This window comes from Oncorhynchus mykiss, chromosome 28 (assembly GCF_013265735.2).
Source record: "Oncorhynchus mykiss isolate Arlee chromosome 28, USDA_OmykA_1.1, whole genome shotgun sequence".
Taxonomy (NCBI): Eukaryota; Metazoa; Chordata; class Actinopteri; order Salmoniformes; family Salmonidae; genus Oncorhynchus; species Oncorhynchus mykiss.
In genome coordinates this window covers 34,638,711-34,655,150 of record NC_048592.1, presented here as the reverse complement: position 1 = coordinate 34,655,150, position 16,440 = coordinate 34,638,711, and the positions used below count along the sequence as shown (strand labels likewise).

Genomic DNA, 16,440 nt, shown 5'->3' with positions numbered 1-16,440 from the left:
CCATGTCTCCTGATGTACTGGCCTGTCTCCTGGTACCGCTTCCATGCTCTGGACACTGTTAAAGTGCTCAGTATTGTTACATATTCTACATTTAACGCTACTATCCATTTCCACCGGTTATTTTAACGAAGAGAAGTGGAATATTGGAGAGTGGTCAGAAATGAGTATTAGTATATAGTAGTATATAGTTGAACTCAGGTCTAATCAGACAACACGCAATACCAATATTAAAGTGTAAACCAAACAATAACCAACAAGTGTTTTACATTTTATCTGTTATTTTCCCGACGATTCTACATGTTCAATCGCCACCATTGTCTACCGCAGGTTCAGTAATCATCATACAATGTCCTCATACGATTGCACTTCACTTGTCTCTATACTAGTTTCAGTCAGTTTCAGTTAGGTCACTGGCCACAGTCTCTATACTAGTTTCAGTCAGTCCACTGGCTTCAGTCTCTATACTAGTTTCAGTCAGTCCACTGGCTTCAGTCTCTATACTAGTTTCAGTCAGTCCACTGGCTTCAGTCTCTATACTAGTTTCAGTCAGTCCACGGGTTTCAGTTACGTCACTGGCTTCATTCTCTATATTGGTCCATGTGCACACTGTGGTTTCTGTATTTGCTGGGCTCTCTAAGTGTATTCCAGGTCCTTCATATGAAGCAGACTCCATACTGGCTTTAGTCTCTATTGTAGCACAGGTTCCGATGCTGAGTGTGGTCTTTGCGCTGGTTACGGTCCCTGTACTAGTCGCGGTTCTGGAGATCATTGCAGTTCCAGTGCTGAGTGGGGGTCTCTGTACTAGTCGCGGTTCTGGAGATTATTGCAGTTCCAGTGCTGAGTGGGGGTCTCTGTACTAGAGCAGTCTGTGGTGCCACTGCAGGTCTGGAAAACTTTTGTCCAGCGGGGGAGGAAGTGGGGAAGCTGCTCTCGGAGTTCCCGGCAACGCAGGCCGTACACCACGGGGCTGAGTGCCTGCCCCACTAGGAACACCACGAAGTTGGTCACTGTGGCGGCCATATTGTGCTTCCACCTGGTGATGATGGGCACCAGAGGGAGCAGGTACAGGATCATCTGTAGCATGTGGATCAGGATGGTGCGGCGCCCGCTGCTGTTGGAGCGTGAGAAATGCCCCGCCCCGCAGCCCTCCATGTAGATGAGCACGTAGCTGGTCATGATGAGCAGTACCAAGAACACCACCAGCGCCAGGCTGCTGAACCGAGACGCGGGACTCTCCAGCGTGGTGGAGCACACGGGGTCCAGCTCCACCACATAGGCCCAAGAGGACTGAGCGCAGGCCAGGACAGTGAACAGAACCGGGTTGAGCAGGGCCACGAACCAAGCCAGCGCCATGACGGAAGACCGAATGCGACGCACCAGCGCTGGGTAGTGGAGCGGCCGCAGGATGGACAGGCAGGTGTTGAGGGCCATGAGTGTGAGGGTGATGCCCATGCCACGGCCTAGAGCCACCTGGAAGTCAAAAAGGACCCAGCAGGTCAGGCGGTTAATGGGCATGCGGAGGGCGCGGAGGCCGTGCAGGATGGTGCCCACCGCGTTGAAGCTGGTCACACAGGCACAGTGCTGGCACAGCAGAACGAAGCGGACGTTGCGGCGCAGCTCGGCTGTGTGGAACACTGTCACCACAATGAGGTAGGTCAAGAAAAAGGTGATCAGGAAGATGCCCCCGTGGACACACACTTTCACTGTGTCCAGCAGCCCTATGTCATCCCCAGATATAGTAGCATTTAAAAGGCCTAAGTAGAGGAAAAAGACACACAAAAAAAACTGAGAAATAACATGTGAAATTAAACCACATAAAGGCATGAGTGAGATTATTTTTGATACTTTGATAAACCACACAGGACGTCAATGACAATACAATGACTGTAAACCAAAGATAGAGCAAACTCATAGGTTGAGACTGAAGGAAAATTACAGGGAGGAAAAACAGCTGGAAAAAAATAGCCATTTCTTACCTGTATTCTGTTTTACTGCCACATCATAGTTGGAGTCATTGGACATCGCTTCTGCTGATTCTGGCAGGTCACAGGGGTTAATGGTGCCAACATATACAGTATGAGTGTCTCTACTGTGGCTGCTAGCCCTTTTGCTTCAGGTAACTGTGATCTTCTATATCTTTGCCTTGTATTTTCTGTCACGTGTCACCAGCGCCATGCATTTAGTTACAGATTCTTTATCGACTGCCTCCTAATCCGTGGGTTTAGTGGAATAGACTGTTCTGAGAGTCAACACCTGTCTCTCAGCGTGGCAAAATTATATATTTAACAGTAGGTGGAGCAAATTATTGTGCTCCTAGGTGTGTGTGCTATGCTGAGAGTGTGTGTGTGTTAACATCTGACCTGCGGCAGGAGGGTTTGTCTCTAGTGACTGTGAAGGTCCATGAGTGGAGATCAGACTGAACACTTTCCCTATATATTAACTAGAAGGATGTTAAAATGATTGGACCCTTTGGTCCTCAAGTTATTTAGCTGAGATAAGGATTTCATATAGAATATACTGTAGGATTAAAATATTGTTATATTTTAAACATTGTAAAAATACATAATATATATTTACAAAACCATATCAAATAGGAAGAAAAATGTTATGAGAACACAGCTGGCAGGTTTTCATCCTTTTATTTTTACCAAACGTGCCCTCCCTGAATCATTCCACTGAATGGTATTGTCCTGCTCGTGCTAAATTGTATAAGGAAAAAGATCATGGCACATGTACAACACAACGCAACGGCGGGTAAAAATACATATTAACATCTCCAGCCATTGCCACAACATCCTTTGCTGCCAGGCAACTGTCTATGAGAGAAACTGTCTTCCAACACAACACAGCCACTGTATTGTTTGAAAGACAGGAAGCATAACTAACATGAATTCATCAAACATTCAATAGTCATCATATTTGTATCAAAAAAAACACTTGTACTGTCTCCACCCGAAATCAAGCAGTCCTCTATTCCTCAGCATGGAAACCTCAAGGATCCTATTTAGAGTGTAAAGATAAAACAAAAGTCATTTCAGTGAGCTCCCTGAATCAGAGCTCCAGTCCCCCTGTGCCACACCACGACCCTGACCCGCAATCACCCCACAGCGCTGCATGTCTGTACAGAGCTGCTCCGGCCCAGGGTCCGACTCAGAACCTGGCTCTATATCTGCAGCGCGGCTCTCTGGGTCCTCACTGCGCTCCACCATTGCGTCTACATCATAGCGCTCCGGGTCTGTACAGAGTAGCTTCTGGCTCCTCTTCCTCCTGCGGCTGATCTGTTTCTGCAGCTGCAGCTTGCTGGTGAAGAAGACGCTCTTCCAGCCCAGCTCCAGGGCCAGGGACTCCACCTCGGCCGACACGGCGCCGCAGTGACCGCGCACCGCTTGCTCCCAGAACTCCTCCGAACGACACAGCTGACAGACACACAGGGAACAGTGGTTAGGGACCTCGACCAGAGTTTGTGGTCAATCATTCCGTCAGTTAACTCACCAGGGGTTTAAACCACAAACAAAAACAACAGATTTACTACAGAAAATAAACCAACAGAAAATAGAAATATGAAAATGGAAAACACGTAATTACAGTCAGATATACCTATGTAGTTACAAAAGGATTCACATACAGTCTATATCATAGGCAGTATACAGTCTACATCATAGGCAGTATACAGTCTACACCATAGGCAGTATTTAGTCTACATCACAGGGTTTGATCTCGGGCTGTATCATAACCGACTGTGATCGGGGGTCACATAGGGGGGGGTGCACAATTGGCCCAGCGTTGTCAGGATTAGGGGAGAGTTTGTCCAGGGTAGGCCGTCATTGTAAATAAGAATTTGTTCTTAACTGACTTGCCTAGATAAAGGTAACAACATGTTTTTTTAAAATAGGCAGTAATACTGTCTACATGCATACACCGAGTCTCACACAGACAGAGTGGGTCCATTCACCTTCCTGAACCTGTGTGAGGTGTGTCCAAGCCGTGCCACGTCCTCCAGTTCCAGATGGGTCAGGATGTGGAGAAGCAGGGGGTCGGGCAGACGCTCCAGGTAGTCATAGTGGCCCTGACATAGTGCCTGGCTGTACTGAAGGATCCGTGGGCCAAACACCACACTCACCTGACCTAGGAAACCATCACACCAGTGGAGGCTGCTGAGGTGAGGACGGCTCATATTAATATCTGGAATGGAGTCAATGGAATGGTATCAACCACATGGAAACCACGTTGTTGATGTGTTTGATACCATTCCACTGACTCCATTCCAGCCATTATTATGAGCCGTCCTCCCCTCAGCAGCCTCTACTTGATTACACAGACAGCACCTGTCAACACTTAGCCTCATGCCCACCAACGGGGACGTTGCTTAACTTTTTTTTGTGCTGTGCCCAACCTAGCCAAAGTCCGTTACAAGGGCATTAGACCATGGGAGAATATCAATTGCATTTCCTTGACTCCTCGCGCCCCCTCTCCTTCTCAAACCCCATTGGATGAGAAAGTCAGAGGTCCTTCCCCTCTGACCATCTCCAATGGGTTTTGAGATTCTCCCCATCTCTCTGACCTAGCAACTGGGTGATTTCAAAAGTCTTTCTAGTAAAAGATGCTTAAAAAAATGCAACACCTGTGAATGGACACAATCTCTACACCAAGGGTCTCCAATCCTGTTCCTGGAGAGCTACCCTCTTGTAGATTTTAACTTCAACCCTGTTCCTGGAGAGCTACCCTCCTGTAGATTTTAACTTCAACCCTGTTCCTGGAGAGCTACCCTCCTGTAGATTTTCACTCCAACCCTAGTTGTATCTAACCTGGTTCTTATCAGCCAGATAATTATTAGAATCAGGTGTGTTAGACTAGGGTATGAGTTAAAACCTACAGGAAGGTAGCTCTCCAGGAACAGGGTTGAAGTTAAAACCTACAAGATGGTAGCTCTCCAGGAATAGGGTTGGAGTTAACCTACAGGACAGTAGCTCTCCAGGAACAGGGTTGAAGTTAAAACCTACAGGATGGTAGCTCTCCAGGAACAGGGTTGAAGTTAAAACCTACAGGACAGTAGCTCTCCAGTGTCAGGGTTGGAGTTAAAAACCTACAGGACAGTAGCTCTCCAGTGTCAGGGTTGGAGTTAAAACCTACAGGACAGTAGCTCCCCAGTGTCAGGGTTGGAGTTAAAACCTACAGGACAGTAGCTCTCCAGTGTCAGGGTTGGAGTTAAAACCTACAGGACAGTAGCTCTCCAGTGTCAGGGTTGGAGTTAAAACCTACAGAAAGGTTATCTCTCCAGGAACAGGGTTGGAGAGCCCTGGTCTAGGCCATTGCCTCTACGACATCTGCCCTCCTGGAAACTACCCTTCTGACACACCTGTGAACCTAAATCATGGGAACTGCCGAGTATAATTTAATTAGGGGTTGATTGGGTTACAATCAAAGCAGTCATTTTTAGCATGGTAATTCGCTTCACTCGAGGGCATAGGGTTGGTTATTTTGGGCATTTACACTATTATCTATCTTGCTATTAGTGAGCAGGTGGGCTGTAAATTGAGCAGGTGGGCTGAGGGCTAGTCTACACTGGGCACCTTACTCTGAAGCAGGCTGTCATCCAAGTAGTCATTGTGAGACTCCCTCAGTTCTCCTGGCTTTGTGTTCCTACCATCACTTCTCAAAGAAATCTTCCACCATCTCCAAATAACCTGAAAAATATAGGCCTATGAGTATTGCAGAGCAAATGGTATCACAGTATTTAATGTAGCTAGCTAAATGGTTTTGCTGACTATTTGTTACTAATGCTATTTACTTGAACTATTTGTTGCCAGCTTTCTGGCATAGCCTTTATTTGTTAGTTAGCCGAGCAAGCTAGTACTAGATTATATTGTTATGTGTCTAACGTTAACGTTACTGACATGTACGTTATTATAACTAGCTAACGCGTTGGCTTAAACTAAGAGTGAAATATTACTGTAGCCTTAGAATTAAATGGCTAACGTTAGCTTAGAAATGTCTTGAGAAAAAAATGATTAAATACTTTACATTTTAGAGAGGACATAACACGAAAAGATTTACCTCGGTCTTGGTAACAGAAAATTGGAAGAAGTCTTTATTGGGTGCAGGACCTTGACCACTGACTTCAAATAAACTTTTCCCCAGCAAAGTCGACATTTTGGACGCTTGGTTTGTGGTTGCCACGGCAACGAACGGGTTCGTTCAGTTTACTTCCAGCGTGCTAGAATTTAACGAACCTCCTCCTGCTGCAACATTCCTTCCTGCCGCAACGTGCTAGAATGTAACGAAACTCCTCCTGCTGCAACATTCCTTCCTGCCGCAACGTGCTAGAATGTAACAAATACAAAATTACAACTTTCTCTTGGGTTTGAAGTCACTTTTGTAGCTGTGTATAAATGAAAAGCTACGTTTTCCTGATACTTGAGTCAATGAATACATTTCCTCATAAAGAGCTATAGTGAACAATATTTTACTGAGTTACAGATCATGTGAGGAAATCAGTCAATTGAAATAAATTCATTAGGCCCTAATCTTTGGGTTTCATGTGACTGGAAATACAGAGAAAAAGGGGCATGGATCAGAAAACCAGTCAGTATCTGGTGTGACCATCATAGAGTTGATCAGGCTGTTGATTGTGGCCTGTGTAATGTTGTCCCACTCCTCGTCAATGGCTGTGCAAAGTTGTGGAATATTGGCAGGAACCTGAACACACTGTTGTACACGTCGATCTAGACTCTAGAGCATCCCAAACATGCTCAATCGGTGACATGTCTGGTGAGTATGAAGGCCATGGAAGAACAGGGACATTTTCAGCTTCCAGGAATTGTGCAGATAGATCCTTGCGACATGGGACCGTGCATTATCATGCTGAAACACGAGGTGACGGCGGCGGATGAAAGGCACGACAATGGGCCTCAGGATCTCATCATGGTATCTCTGTGCATTCAAATTGCCATAGATCAAATGCAATTGTGTTCGTTGTCCATTGTTTATCCCTGGCCATACCACAACCCCACCATGGGGAACTCTGTTCACAATGTTGACATCACCAAACCATACAAGTGGTCTGTGTTTATGAGGCCGGTTCTACATATTGCCAATTCTCTAAAATTACATTTGAGGCAACTTATTGTAGAGAAAGGAATATTCAATTCTCTGGCAGCAGCTCTGGTTGACATTCCTGCAGTCCGCATGCCAATTGCACTCCCTTAAAACTTGAGACATCTGTGGTATTGTGTTGTGTGACAAAACGTCATATTTTAGTGGCCTTTTGACCCCAGCACAAGGTGCACTTGTGTAATGATCATGTTGTTTAATCAGATTCTTGATATGCCACACTTTTCAGGTGGATGGACTGTCTTGGCAAAGGAGAAATGCTCACTAACAAGGATGTGAACAAATTTGTGTACATCATTTTAGAGAAATAAGCTTTTTTGTGCATATGGAACATTACTGGGATATTTTATTTTAGCTCATGAAACATTGTACCAACACTTTACATGTTGCGATTATATTTTTGTTCACTGTAGATTTTAACCTCAAATTCTAAATGAAAAAGAAAAATGAGAATCAAGTGCAAACTGCAGTTAAAAATCTTTAATATATTTATACATATATTTATATATGTACACATTGACTTACTGTAACGGCGAGTAACACAATTGCATTAATTAAAAGTGATTGGGGGGCACAAGTTAACCATCTCTCCAAATAAATACAAACTTGTCATGTGTTTTTACACACACATGCGCAGGGCCGTAGCTGCATATGAAGACACCAAGGTCCGGACACTGAGGTATAATGGTCCGGACCTCGGTCATTCTTTACAATTAAAAAAATAAAACATTTATTTAAAAAAAAATGTACGAACCGACTTGGGGTCTCCACTTACTGTTGATAGATAGAATAGTAAAATACACACGGTGCAATTTAAAAACTTGGTTGTGCATCAGCAGTTTTTCTCTCGTTACATGTCACTCACTGACAATCACTACATTTTTGGGGGTACTGGTAAATGGGTCTAGTTAGTCTAGCCAGCTATCTAAAAACTTGTAGTAATCATGGTTGAATTACCAACTGGGCACATGTCCTATTAACACGGCATAAGTCATGACAAAATGTGTAGAATTGCAGGAAATTAGCTTTGAAACTGCAACAACAAGAATATGTATGTAAAGCAAATGTAGTTGTTTACCTTTTGTTACTAAAATACTTTCTCTGTTAACAGATCCCTCTGTACGTATTAATTTCTAGTTTGTAATCCCGGTGCCGAGTTAATGTGAGTTAATGTGTAGCGGCTAATCGTATAGCTAATAGGCTGTGTTTGTAGGCCGACTGAGGTGAATGGAGCAACAGCAACCAATGTGATAATGGCTGGGGTCATTTAAGTTTGTTTTTGCTGTTCTTCAAATAGCATTTTAGAGTTTATAAATTGTATAAATGCAGTAAATGAGCTTTAACTTTCTTAAAATTTCTTTGATTGGGTAAAATCTAGGATTTTTTTTTGGGGGGGGGGGGGGGGGGGGGGTGTCCTGCTACACAATCTTGTACCCTGCTGAACACACCCCAGGTGGCACCCCAAGTAATAGTGGTATTAATCATGCACCAAATAACAGTCCCGGACACCGTAACTGCAGGCAGAGGCGTCGTGCCAATTGAAACCACAATACATTGTTTCTTTAACACGGAATTCATTAAATGATACCGAATATGGCCTCCGGTGACACCTTGTTCACCAGCCTGATTCTTCACCAACATCTAATCATCATCGTTCCCAATGAGAAAAAAATCTTGGTCACCTCAGTTCCCTCCTAGACCTGTTGTATACAACCATGTTAGTTATCATATAAACACACCAGTAGAAACATTGTAGTGGCACCAGCAATGTCCTCCGCCCACGTCAAGTCCTAATTATACATAACATTTATTTTAAACGTGAATACAAATGCCGACATGCACAATAATACTGTCAAACATAACAAACTACAAAATATGTATAGAGACCGTATAAGTCCCAGGGCATCGTTCCAGGGCAGTCCCCAGTCCCATAGTCCTTCATAGTGTCGTAAACATAGTTAAGAAAATCTTGATTTCAGAGTTTCAGAAATGTACTGTCAAGTCACAAGGTGTGACTGAGCCGGTACATTGAATAGGTGCTGTATGCTGCCCTCTGGTGGTGACGACGGGGAGGGAGGCGCGCTACAGGAAGGGGTTGGTGTTGGAGCTTCCAGAGGGGTAGGATCCGGCCGGGGCTCCCGCCTGGTTGGAGACAACGGGTTAATCAATATTGTAAAATACATGACCATCAGCATGACTGCCAAACGTTCATCCATGAAGTTAGCAGAGAGAGAGAGGGCGCACATATGCGTTTTTACATTGGACCCATGCAGAAGTTGTATGTGTGTAAGTAAATTGTACGTGTTCGGACTTGTATTTTGTTGGTCAAAGTCAGGCACAAAGTGTTTCACACTTGTATTACAATCAAAGACCACAAAACGTTCTTCGACATGATCTGGAAACATACACACTATTAAATACTCCCCATGAATGGGTTATTGGTCATCCCAGGACCAGTCATGAGCTGCCCAAAGGGGGTCATGGAGGGCTTGGTCTGTCCATAGACTGTATATCCACCAGGGCCTGTCAATGCAGAGAAAAAAACGGATTAAGGCTTAATGCTCTCTTTACCAATTAGGTTCCCAAATAGTGGAATGATGGCTATTTAGTTGCAGAGTGGATACTAGCCAGAAACATGCTCTTTGTTTATAGTGTAGGGTCACAAGAAAAGTCACAGCACAAAAATTGTTTTGGAAATCACCACTTTAATGTTATGGCCAAACTATATTGTGATTGAAACTACACTACTTACCATTAGGTTGTTGGGGTTGGTAGGCCCCTGGCTGGGGGTAAGGGCAGGGGGCCTGGCCAGGGAAGGGCTGCTGGAAGGTCCCACTAAAACTGGTCGGGAGGCAGTAAGAGGAGGCATTCCCAAAGCCAGCAGGCATACTCATAGAGCCTGTGCCAAACGAGGCTAGGATACAGAGAGAGATGGGAGGGGGCGGAGTGAGTAACATGAACACAGTGACAAACACAAACAAACCTTCCAATGTACAGGATCTACTGATATCAGACAATGCAATTTCAGACAAAACTGGCTGAGGCCCAAACACACACACTTGATATGTATGTATGCACTTTCATGTGCTCACACAAACACACCTGCGGCCGGTGCTATACCATTGGTCTGGAAGGGGTTGGTAGCCATATCTGGGGCAGCAGCAGCAACAAATGGGTTATTGGATGAGACGGCTGAAACAACAGGAAACGACATCATGCTTTCATTATGTTTGAGAGTCAACCATTTCAGAAAATACTGTAGGTGTAACAATCCACTCACCTCCAAAGCCTTGCTGCATGTTGGGTAAGACTGGCTGAGTCTGGGCAGGCGAGGTTCCCAACACAGCTCCAAACAAATTCCTAGATTCACTTAAATACAAAACATGAATACATTTCTTAGCTCATTGAAACACAACATTATTTATTTTTTTAGGAGATCTAAATGCAAAGGCTAAAAATGTGTGCCAAGTTTTGGAGTGGTGTCTGTCTCTCACCCCTGGACACTACTCCCTGTGGGGGCAGAGGAGCTCAGCTCGTTGTCCAGCTCAGCCAGGGCAGCGTAGCGGTCCTCTGCCGAGGTGCCCAGCTGGGACTGGGCTGGTACAGCACCAGCCGCTGACGGCACTGGGACACCTCGCCCTACAGAGAGCGAGAGAGACATACACAGGGGTCAATATACACACATTCACACACAGGAGAAAGGACATGGACACAAACACACTAAAGAAAGAGGCACACGTGGTATGATTAAAAACAAGCTAACCTGTTCCCCTGTTGGGCTTGGAACAGAGATAATGAATGAAATGACATTTCATTTTCGTGTCAAACCGCCAATAAGCAACCCATCCCTTATGGGATTAATTGACAAACAAACAAACATTACAAAAATTCACTGTGGCAATTAAATTATGTAAATGAGAGAGTATGTATGAGAATGGGACCCGGCGGTACCTGACGCAAACGACTGAGAGGGGGGTGAGGTCCTGAAATGCGGAGGTACTCCAGAGTTGCCAAACATCTCAAAGTTGGCAAAGTCAGCTTTTGAGTTAACCTTAGTCACTGCAAACCACAGAGGAGGAAACACAAAACCCTGACAATGTGAGGAATGAGGAATGGTGTGACGGTAAAACCCTGACAATGCGAGGAATGGGAGGAGCGGCAAATGACAATGATTTAACATACAAACAACATTATAATGACTTGTGTACCTGCTTAGGCACATTCACAGTTTAACTACACTACTCTTCTTAACTCATTTGCATGAACTCGAGATTTATTTCATTTTGACTCCTTGAAGACAAATCATTCAAATCTACTCAATATTGGGCGACGTCTAAATCCAACTTAAAAATGTCAATCTGCAGTTGCTACATCCATTTTTGGACTAATGAATTTATTAAATGTACCCATTGATTCTTGAAGAATATAACTTATGAGCCTTGTGAGCTTAGTTCAACAGTCGTACCCCGTCAGAACCCAAAATATAAGCTTGTTTTACTTCAATGTTTGTAAACAAAGTAAATGTAAACAAAACACTAAAAATCCTCTAAACATGGTTAAAACTATCTTTTTTTAGCTATCATGGATGGTCAGTCCTTGCATCCATAGTGGTCTATGAATTTGAGAGTGGTTACATTTCTCCAGCCCTATCCATCAGCTTTATAGCAAAACAATAGTCTTGTTGTTTCCACTGCTGATTGCTGCTTTAAATACAATGTTCACTTAGTCTCTCATTAACATCCACGCATGACTAAGTGAAAGTTCAACCTAAATGGAAGTTAGGATTTGCCCCTGGGAGTTTGAGCGAAGGCCACTCTCACTCATTACTAGATTGTCTTGGGAACATGGTTGGCTAGGGAAACCTGATTGGCTCATTACCTGATTGGCTGGGGAAATTCGCAAAGTTGGCAAAATTGGCGTTGCTGGCAGCCTGAGAGGGCAGAGCGGCAAAGATGTCTCCGCCCAGGTCTGTAAGGAGGTCAAACTTCTTCTCCTGAACTATGGGATGGGCCAGGGAACGAACCACCATCGGGGACTGGCGGAGGGAGAGAGACCATGAGGAATAATTAATAACAATTTATCAACGTATATAGCGCTTTTCAAAGAATCTTAAAGTGCCTGCACTTCAAAGCACAAAAAAAAGACAGGTAATTTAGAAAAACAACATCACAACGTTATGAAATGGACAGCCATTAGAAAGTTCAAAGTTCATGGCTTGAGTGGTCATCTGAGGAAGGGGGTCAAGCAGAGAGAGACAGTCCAGAGGCAGGAAGGAAGTGTGATGTCGTCAAGGTGTCTCACTGTCTCTGACTTTTCCGTAGTAGAACTCAGTCAGATGAAGTCTGAGCTAAGCCACTGTAGTCCATGGACTCCGTAGAAGGTAGGTAGCTAGCTACCAAAATTAAGCGCCCACTTGGATGATGCTATGGCAGTCACGTGGCACCAGAAAGCACACATTTCAATAATAATTAAATAGCAGCCTTGTAACGTCGTCCTCCCTACGAGCCTCATCACTGCAGTCTTGCAGTCTTGCTTTTGGCTTCTCTCCATCCTCACCCTCCAGACACTAGCTGGCATTCGAATCAAAACAGCTAGCCAGCTAACTTTAACGTTAGCTAGCTCTTCAAACAGCTTCAGTCTTAATGTTGTGGTGGATTCTGATGATATTAATTAGCTATATTAAATTGTTCATTCTTAAAACAAAAAGGATTGGAGGTAAAAATACCACACAAATTACAAGAATATTTACAAAATGTACAGGAGCTCTCGGCTTAGGCTGCTGCTAGGGCGCCATGGCAACTGTCTACTCAATGATGACATGTTTCAAATTTAAATAACTGGGGCCATTTTGGGATGGCACCCATTGACTTATATGACTAGACCAAGTTATGAAAATGGATAAAAGCACATCAGCCTGAAATGTATCATGCCATATGTTAAGAAAGCAGGTAGAAGCAATACCTGACGTGTTAGGGGGGTCTTGTTGAGCTGCAGGGTTTTCAGGGGCTGGACCTCCGGGGTGCTGGCTGTGCTGCTGGCTGAGGAGCCCGACTTGGAGGCCTGGGCCATGGCTACCGTCCTCGCCTGGTCTGGAGGGACGTACCTGTATTCACAGAAGCATAAAGACAAATACATCCAGGGAATTGCTGGAACTGAGTTCCAAAGGTGTAAGAATTTTTACATGTAAAACTGGGTTGTTGTTCATGAATTCATAGGATTTTATATTGGCAGTTCTCTAGAGTGATTTTTCCTCCAATTTCACCCCTGAATATATTACAATAGAGAGTGGAGGATCTCTACTTTTTGAGATATTCCGTTAACACGATAGAAAGTAAAAGAGTGAAGCTCCTCACCATCTTTTCTTCTCATATTTTTCCTGGAGGAATTCTTTTACTTTCTGTGGTTCACGGAAGTCTGGAACAACCAATGTCTTGTCATCGTACAGCCCCAACCAGATGTATTTACAAACCTAGATAGAAAGTGTGTGGGGAAGGGGGAGAGAAAGGAAAAAGAGAAATGACAATAAACTTCCTTGAGACAGAAAAACTCAAGACGGCAGACATGCACAAAGACAATAATCCATTGTTCTTCAATACAGGTCCTGGGGACCCACAGGGTCAGTAGGATTTTATTCTCAATACTAGCACATCTGACTAAGCTAATCACCAATGCCTTTGAATGAATCCGATGTGTTAGTGCTAGGCTGAAATCCCCTCGGATCCCCAGGACTAGGATTGAAGAACACATTTCATAGTACATTACATGAATTAATGTCAGTACCTCATTGGTGTGTTTCTGTAAGAATTCAATTTCCTGTAGTGTGAAGGTGGTCATAGAGATGGACTTCACTCTGTGGGGGGGATTCAGGCCTCGTCTAGAGTGTGTGTGTGTGTATGGGGGGGGGGGGGGGGGGGGTTAACGATAGCAGAGGGGAACAATTGGTGAGTATGCATTCTGTGTCAATAATTTTACAATGACCAGGCACAACATGACTATACACTCACAAAATGCTTTAATGTGCTTAGCCTTCACATATGGAGTGAGATCATCCGTTTTATCATCAGTTGTGCTTTTGTCAGTAGTCCCTTCCTATTGTGGTCTCTAAACCATATGCATTTGAATTACTTCAGGTATTTTTTAAGTGTTTGGAAAGCAACAAATGCGACCATTTCTGCAGAGGCCAATACTATATACACCTATAGGAGTGAGCAACGGATGTCCCAAACTACGGTATATGGTATAGATAAACTTGGATTGGGAAAGAGCCGAGGTTGGGCAAGAGTTTCGCCGGTGGTCCAGTGACGTGCTGTTTTGACACACTGGGCAAATACGCCTTTTATCAGCAACCACCACACACACACACTAACCTTGAGATAACTATTTTCGGCACAAACAATACTTTAGTTGAACTTTTAAAGATTGGGAATTGAAACCTCTCCTTACATCAAAGTACAGGCTTTGCGACCCTGCCAAATCAATACTAGTCTTTCGCTAACGTTGGATAGCATTACATGCGGTGTTGGGGAGCTTGATAAGTAATATTAGCTAAACCACTAAAATACACCATAAAGAACGACTTTAGCTTGTTTTAAAAATCAACCTCACATAAATGCATAGCAATGGTCAACACAGTACTTACAGGATGCCAGAACAGGTGGTACAGACGAAGGAACCCACTGTCATGTTGGCATAAGTCGGGCCGCGCTGGTCGCAATCAAAGCACTTCCTATTCGGGGGCTGGCTAGTCATTTCCCGGAGCATCTTAAGATGCGTCTCTTCTTGTTTTCGCTTCGCACTCGTCGCCATGGTTGAGAAAAGGGGCTGCTAAAAGGTGGGAGAAATTAATCCAGGGCTAGGCAGGGGGTGTCTTGGCTCGACAGCGGTGGTTCAGACACCTTGCAGAGGTCTAGTGGGACAGACACGTTTCTTCTTCGTTGGTTTACAGGTGTACTAGACAGCTAACCGCAGCGTGACTGACACCTACTGGTGGGCAGCAATGACCACTCGACAACATTACATTGATGAATAGCAGTTTAATAGTAAATACAATGTTTACCATCACACTGATTATGTTTTGTAACAACGACTTAAGAGAATCTCCTCTTCCAAAAGGCACCATTTGGAGTTTTGGTCTCAACTTTGACATGATCCTGTCAGTTCGTCACGATAAGAAAGTAATTTGCCTAGAATGTGGCACTGTTGAGGGTAGCAGGTGTCCACCCATTTCCCTTCCCTCAATATAAATCAATCGTCTCCTGTTTTGGCTGAAGGAACTAGCAAGGCCCCACAGACAGTGGTTGCACTGTTCTCGCCAATGAGTCCCCGACTCTGCTCATCCTGTTTACTCGCACACTGGGAGTTGGCCTGGGCCGTCTTCATTAGGGCACACAAGGTTTTAAAACGGAAAACAAATATGAGAATGACCAATTGGACATGTCCAGTTAGTCTGTCCCCGTTTCAGTGCATTTTCTTCCGCTTGGTGCCTAATGAACATGACCCTGAGGTAGTCGCTGTCCCGAATCACTAATCGGTTTATGCTCTATTGTTCGGAAGTTAAATAAGTGTATAGATCAGTTGATCTGCACAGCTCCATGCTCAGGTAGACCTTCATGGTCCCTTTTCAGGTAGGAATGTGAGAGAAAATATCCAGTGCAGTGTTATCAACCCGACCTTCAGTATGCTGGTCTGTAACGTCATATCGTTTGCATTTTCAATACTGATGCAATTCGCACGTGACAAAATATTTACACACTATGTCCGAGCCTAACCGAATGGCAAACACTTCCAGCTGATTGCGAGGAAACGTTATTCGGTCGACTACACTCGGTTACTGTTTACTTATTTTTGCATCACTTTGAAAATACAAACGAGAGAACCAACCGGCACCACAAAAAGTCAGGTAAAGAACACTTTCCTGTGGATTTATCTCCACCTCTTACCGTCAAAAGGACCAACAGCATGTACAACCGGTAAAGTGTAAATATAATTTTATTCAAAGACTGGAGGAACCATGGTAACAGTCTAGGGCATCCTCTTCACTGTCAGACAGCTGGGGTGGAATCATTAGTCCAAACAGTTGCAAAATGAGAGTTTCTATTGGACAAATTAAGTTATGACCTTCCCCATTTAATTCCTTTTGCTTTTGTTTATGAAATGTTTTGTAACAGAATCGGCGAACGCCCCTGGTTAGTCAGGATGCATTTGCTTTACCGCCAGGCACCATCTGAGGACAGTGTCACTTGGACTCACTCTCTTTCCTTTGGCTGCGATGGAAGATTCAGCCGGCTACAAGGAGAGAGATACGACTGGTATTTCAGACAACACAATGAC

The 16,440-nt window shown here is 44.2% G+C and overlaps 3 protein-coding genes across 7 annotated transcripts; all 3 read right to left on the bottom strand.

Moving 5' to 3' along the window:
* Positions 1 to 801: 801 nt before the first annotated feature.
* Positions 802 to 2,022, bottom strand: LOC110508234 (olfactory receptor 1F12). Its single transcript, XM_021588662.2, has 2 exons — positions 1,977 to 2,022; positions 802 to 1,754 (listed from the first exon to the last, which is right to left on the bottom strand). The coding sequence occupies exons 1-2, from the start codon at positions 2,020 to 2,022 to the stop codon at positions 802 to 804; spliced, it is 999 nt and encodes a 332-aa protein (XP_021444337.2).
* A 606-nt stretch (positions 2,023 to 2,628) lies between these two features.
* fbxo36b (F-box protein 36b) lies at positions 2,629 to 6,300 on the bottom strand. Of its 2 annotated transcripts, none has more exons than XM_021590020.2 (4): positions 6,055 to 6,300; positions 5,576 to 5,684; positions 3,953 to 4,125; positions 2,629 to 3,416 (listed from the first exon to the last, which is right to left on the bottom strand). In XM_021590020.2, exons 1-4 carry the CDS (start codon positions 6,148 to 6,150, stop codon positions 3,030 to 3,032), a joined length of 765 nt encoding a protein of 254 aa, XP_021445695.2. In that variant the 5' UTR covers positions 6,151 to 6,300; the 3' UTR covers positions 2,629 to 3,029. The 2 variants fall into 2 exon arrangements, with proteins under 2 accessions (XP_021445695.2, XP_036822826.1); XM_036966931.1 differs by having other exon boundaries at positions 5,645 to 5,684.
* A 2,190-nt stretch (positions 6,301 to 8,490) lies between these two features.
* agfg1b (ArfGAP with FG repeats 1b) lies at positions 8,491 to 15,132 on the bottom strand. 4 transcript variants are annotated; one of them, XM_021590005.2, is made up of 12 exons: positions 14,750 to 15,129; positions 13,891 to 13,984; positions 13,464 to 13,579; positions 13,072 to 13,213; positions 11,989 to 12,145; positions 11,062 to 11,169; positions 10,605 to 10,749; positions 10,391 to 10,479; positions 10,213 to 10,302; positions 9,863 to 10,024; positions 9,518 to 9,633; positions 8,491 to 9,252 (listed from the first exon to the last, which is right to left on the bottom strand). In XM_021590005.2, exons 1-11 carry the CDS (start codon positions 14,914 to 14,916, stop codon positions 9,524 to 9,526), a joined length of 1,380 nt encoding a protein of 459 aa, XP_021445680.1. In that variant the 5' UTR covers positions 14,917 to 15,129; the 3' UTR covers positions 8,491 to 9,252; positions 9,518 to 9,523. The 4 variants fall into 4 exon arrangements, with proteins under 4 accessions (XP_021445680.1, XP_021445681.1, XP_021445678.1 ...); XM_021590006.2 differs by having other exon boundaries at positions 9,522 to 9,633; XM_021590003.2 differs by having other exon boundaries at positions 9,536 to 9,633; positions 14,750 to 15,128.
* Between the last annotated feature and the right edge of the window lie 1,308 nt (positions 15,133 to 16,440).

Coding starts and splice junctions, on each gene's coding strand:
- LOC110508234 (XM_021588662.2), bottom strand. CDS start 2,022: ATGTCCAATGACTCCAACTATGATGTGGCAGTAAAACAGAATACAG. Junction 1,755..1,976: donor GGCAGTAAAACAGAATACAG/GTAAGAAATGGC, acceptor TCCTCTACTTAG/GCCTTTTAAATGCTACTATA.
- fbxo36b (XM_021590020.2), bottom strand. CDS start 6,150: ATGTCGACTTTGCTGGGGAAAAGTTTATTTGAAGTCAGTGGTCAAGGT. Junction 5,685..6,054: donor TTTCTGTTACCAAGACCGAG/GTAAATCTTTTC, acceptor TATATTTTTCAG/GTTATTTGGAGATGGTGGAA. Junction 4,126..5,575: donor GGATGACAGCCTGCTTCAGA/GTAAGGTGCCCA, acceptor ATGGTTTCCTAG/GTCAGGTGAGTGTGGTGTTT.
- agfg1b (XM_021590003.2), bottom strand. CDS start 14,916: ATGGCGACGAGTGCGAAGCGAAAACAAGAAGAGACGCATCTTAAGATG. Junction 12,146..13,071: donor AGACCCCCCTAACACGTCAG/GTATTGCTTCTA, acceptor TCCCTCCGCCAG/TCCCCGATGGTGGTTCGTTC. Junction 10,480..10,604: donor ACAGGGAGTAGTGTCCAGGG/GTGAGAGACAGA, acceptor TTTGTATTTAAG/TGAATCTAGGAATTTGTTTG.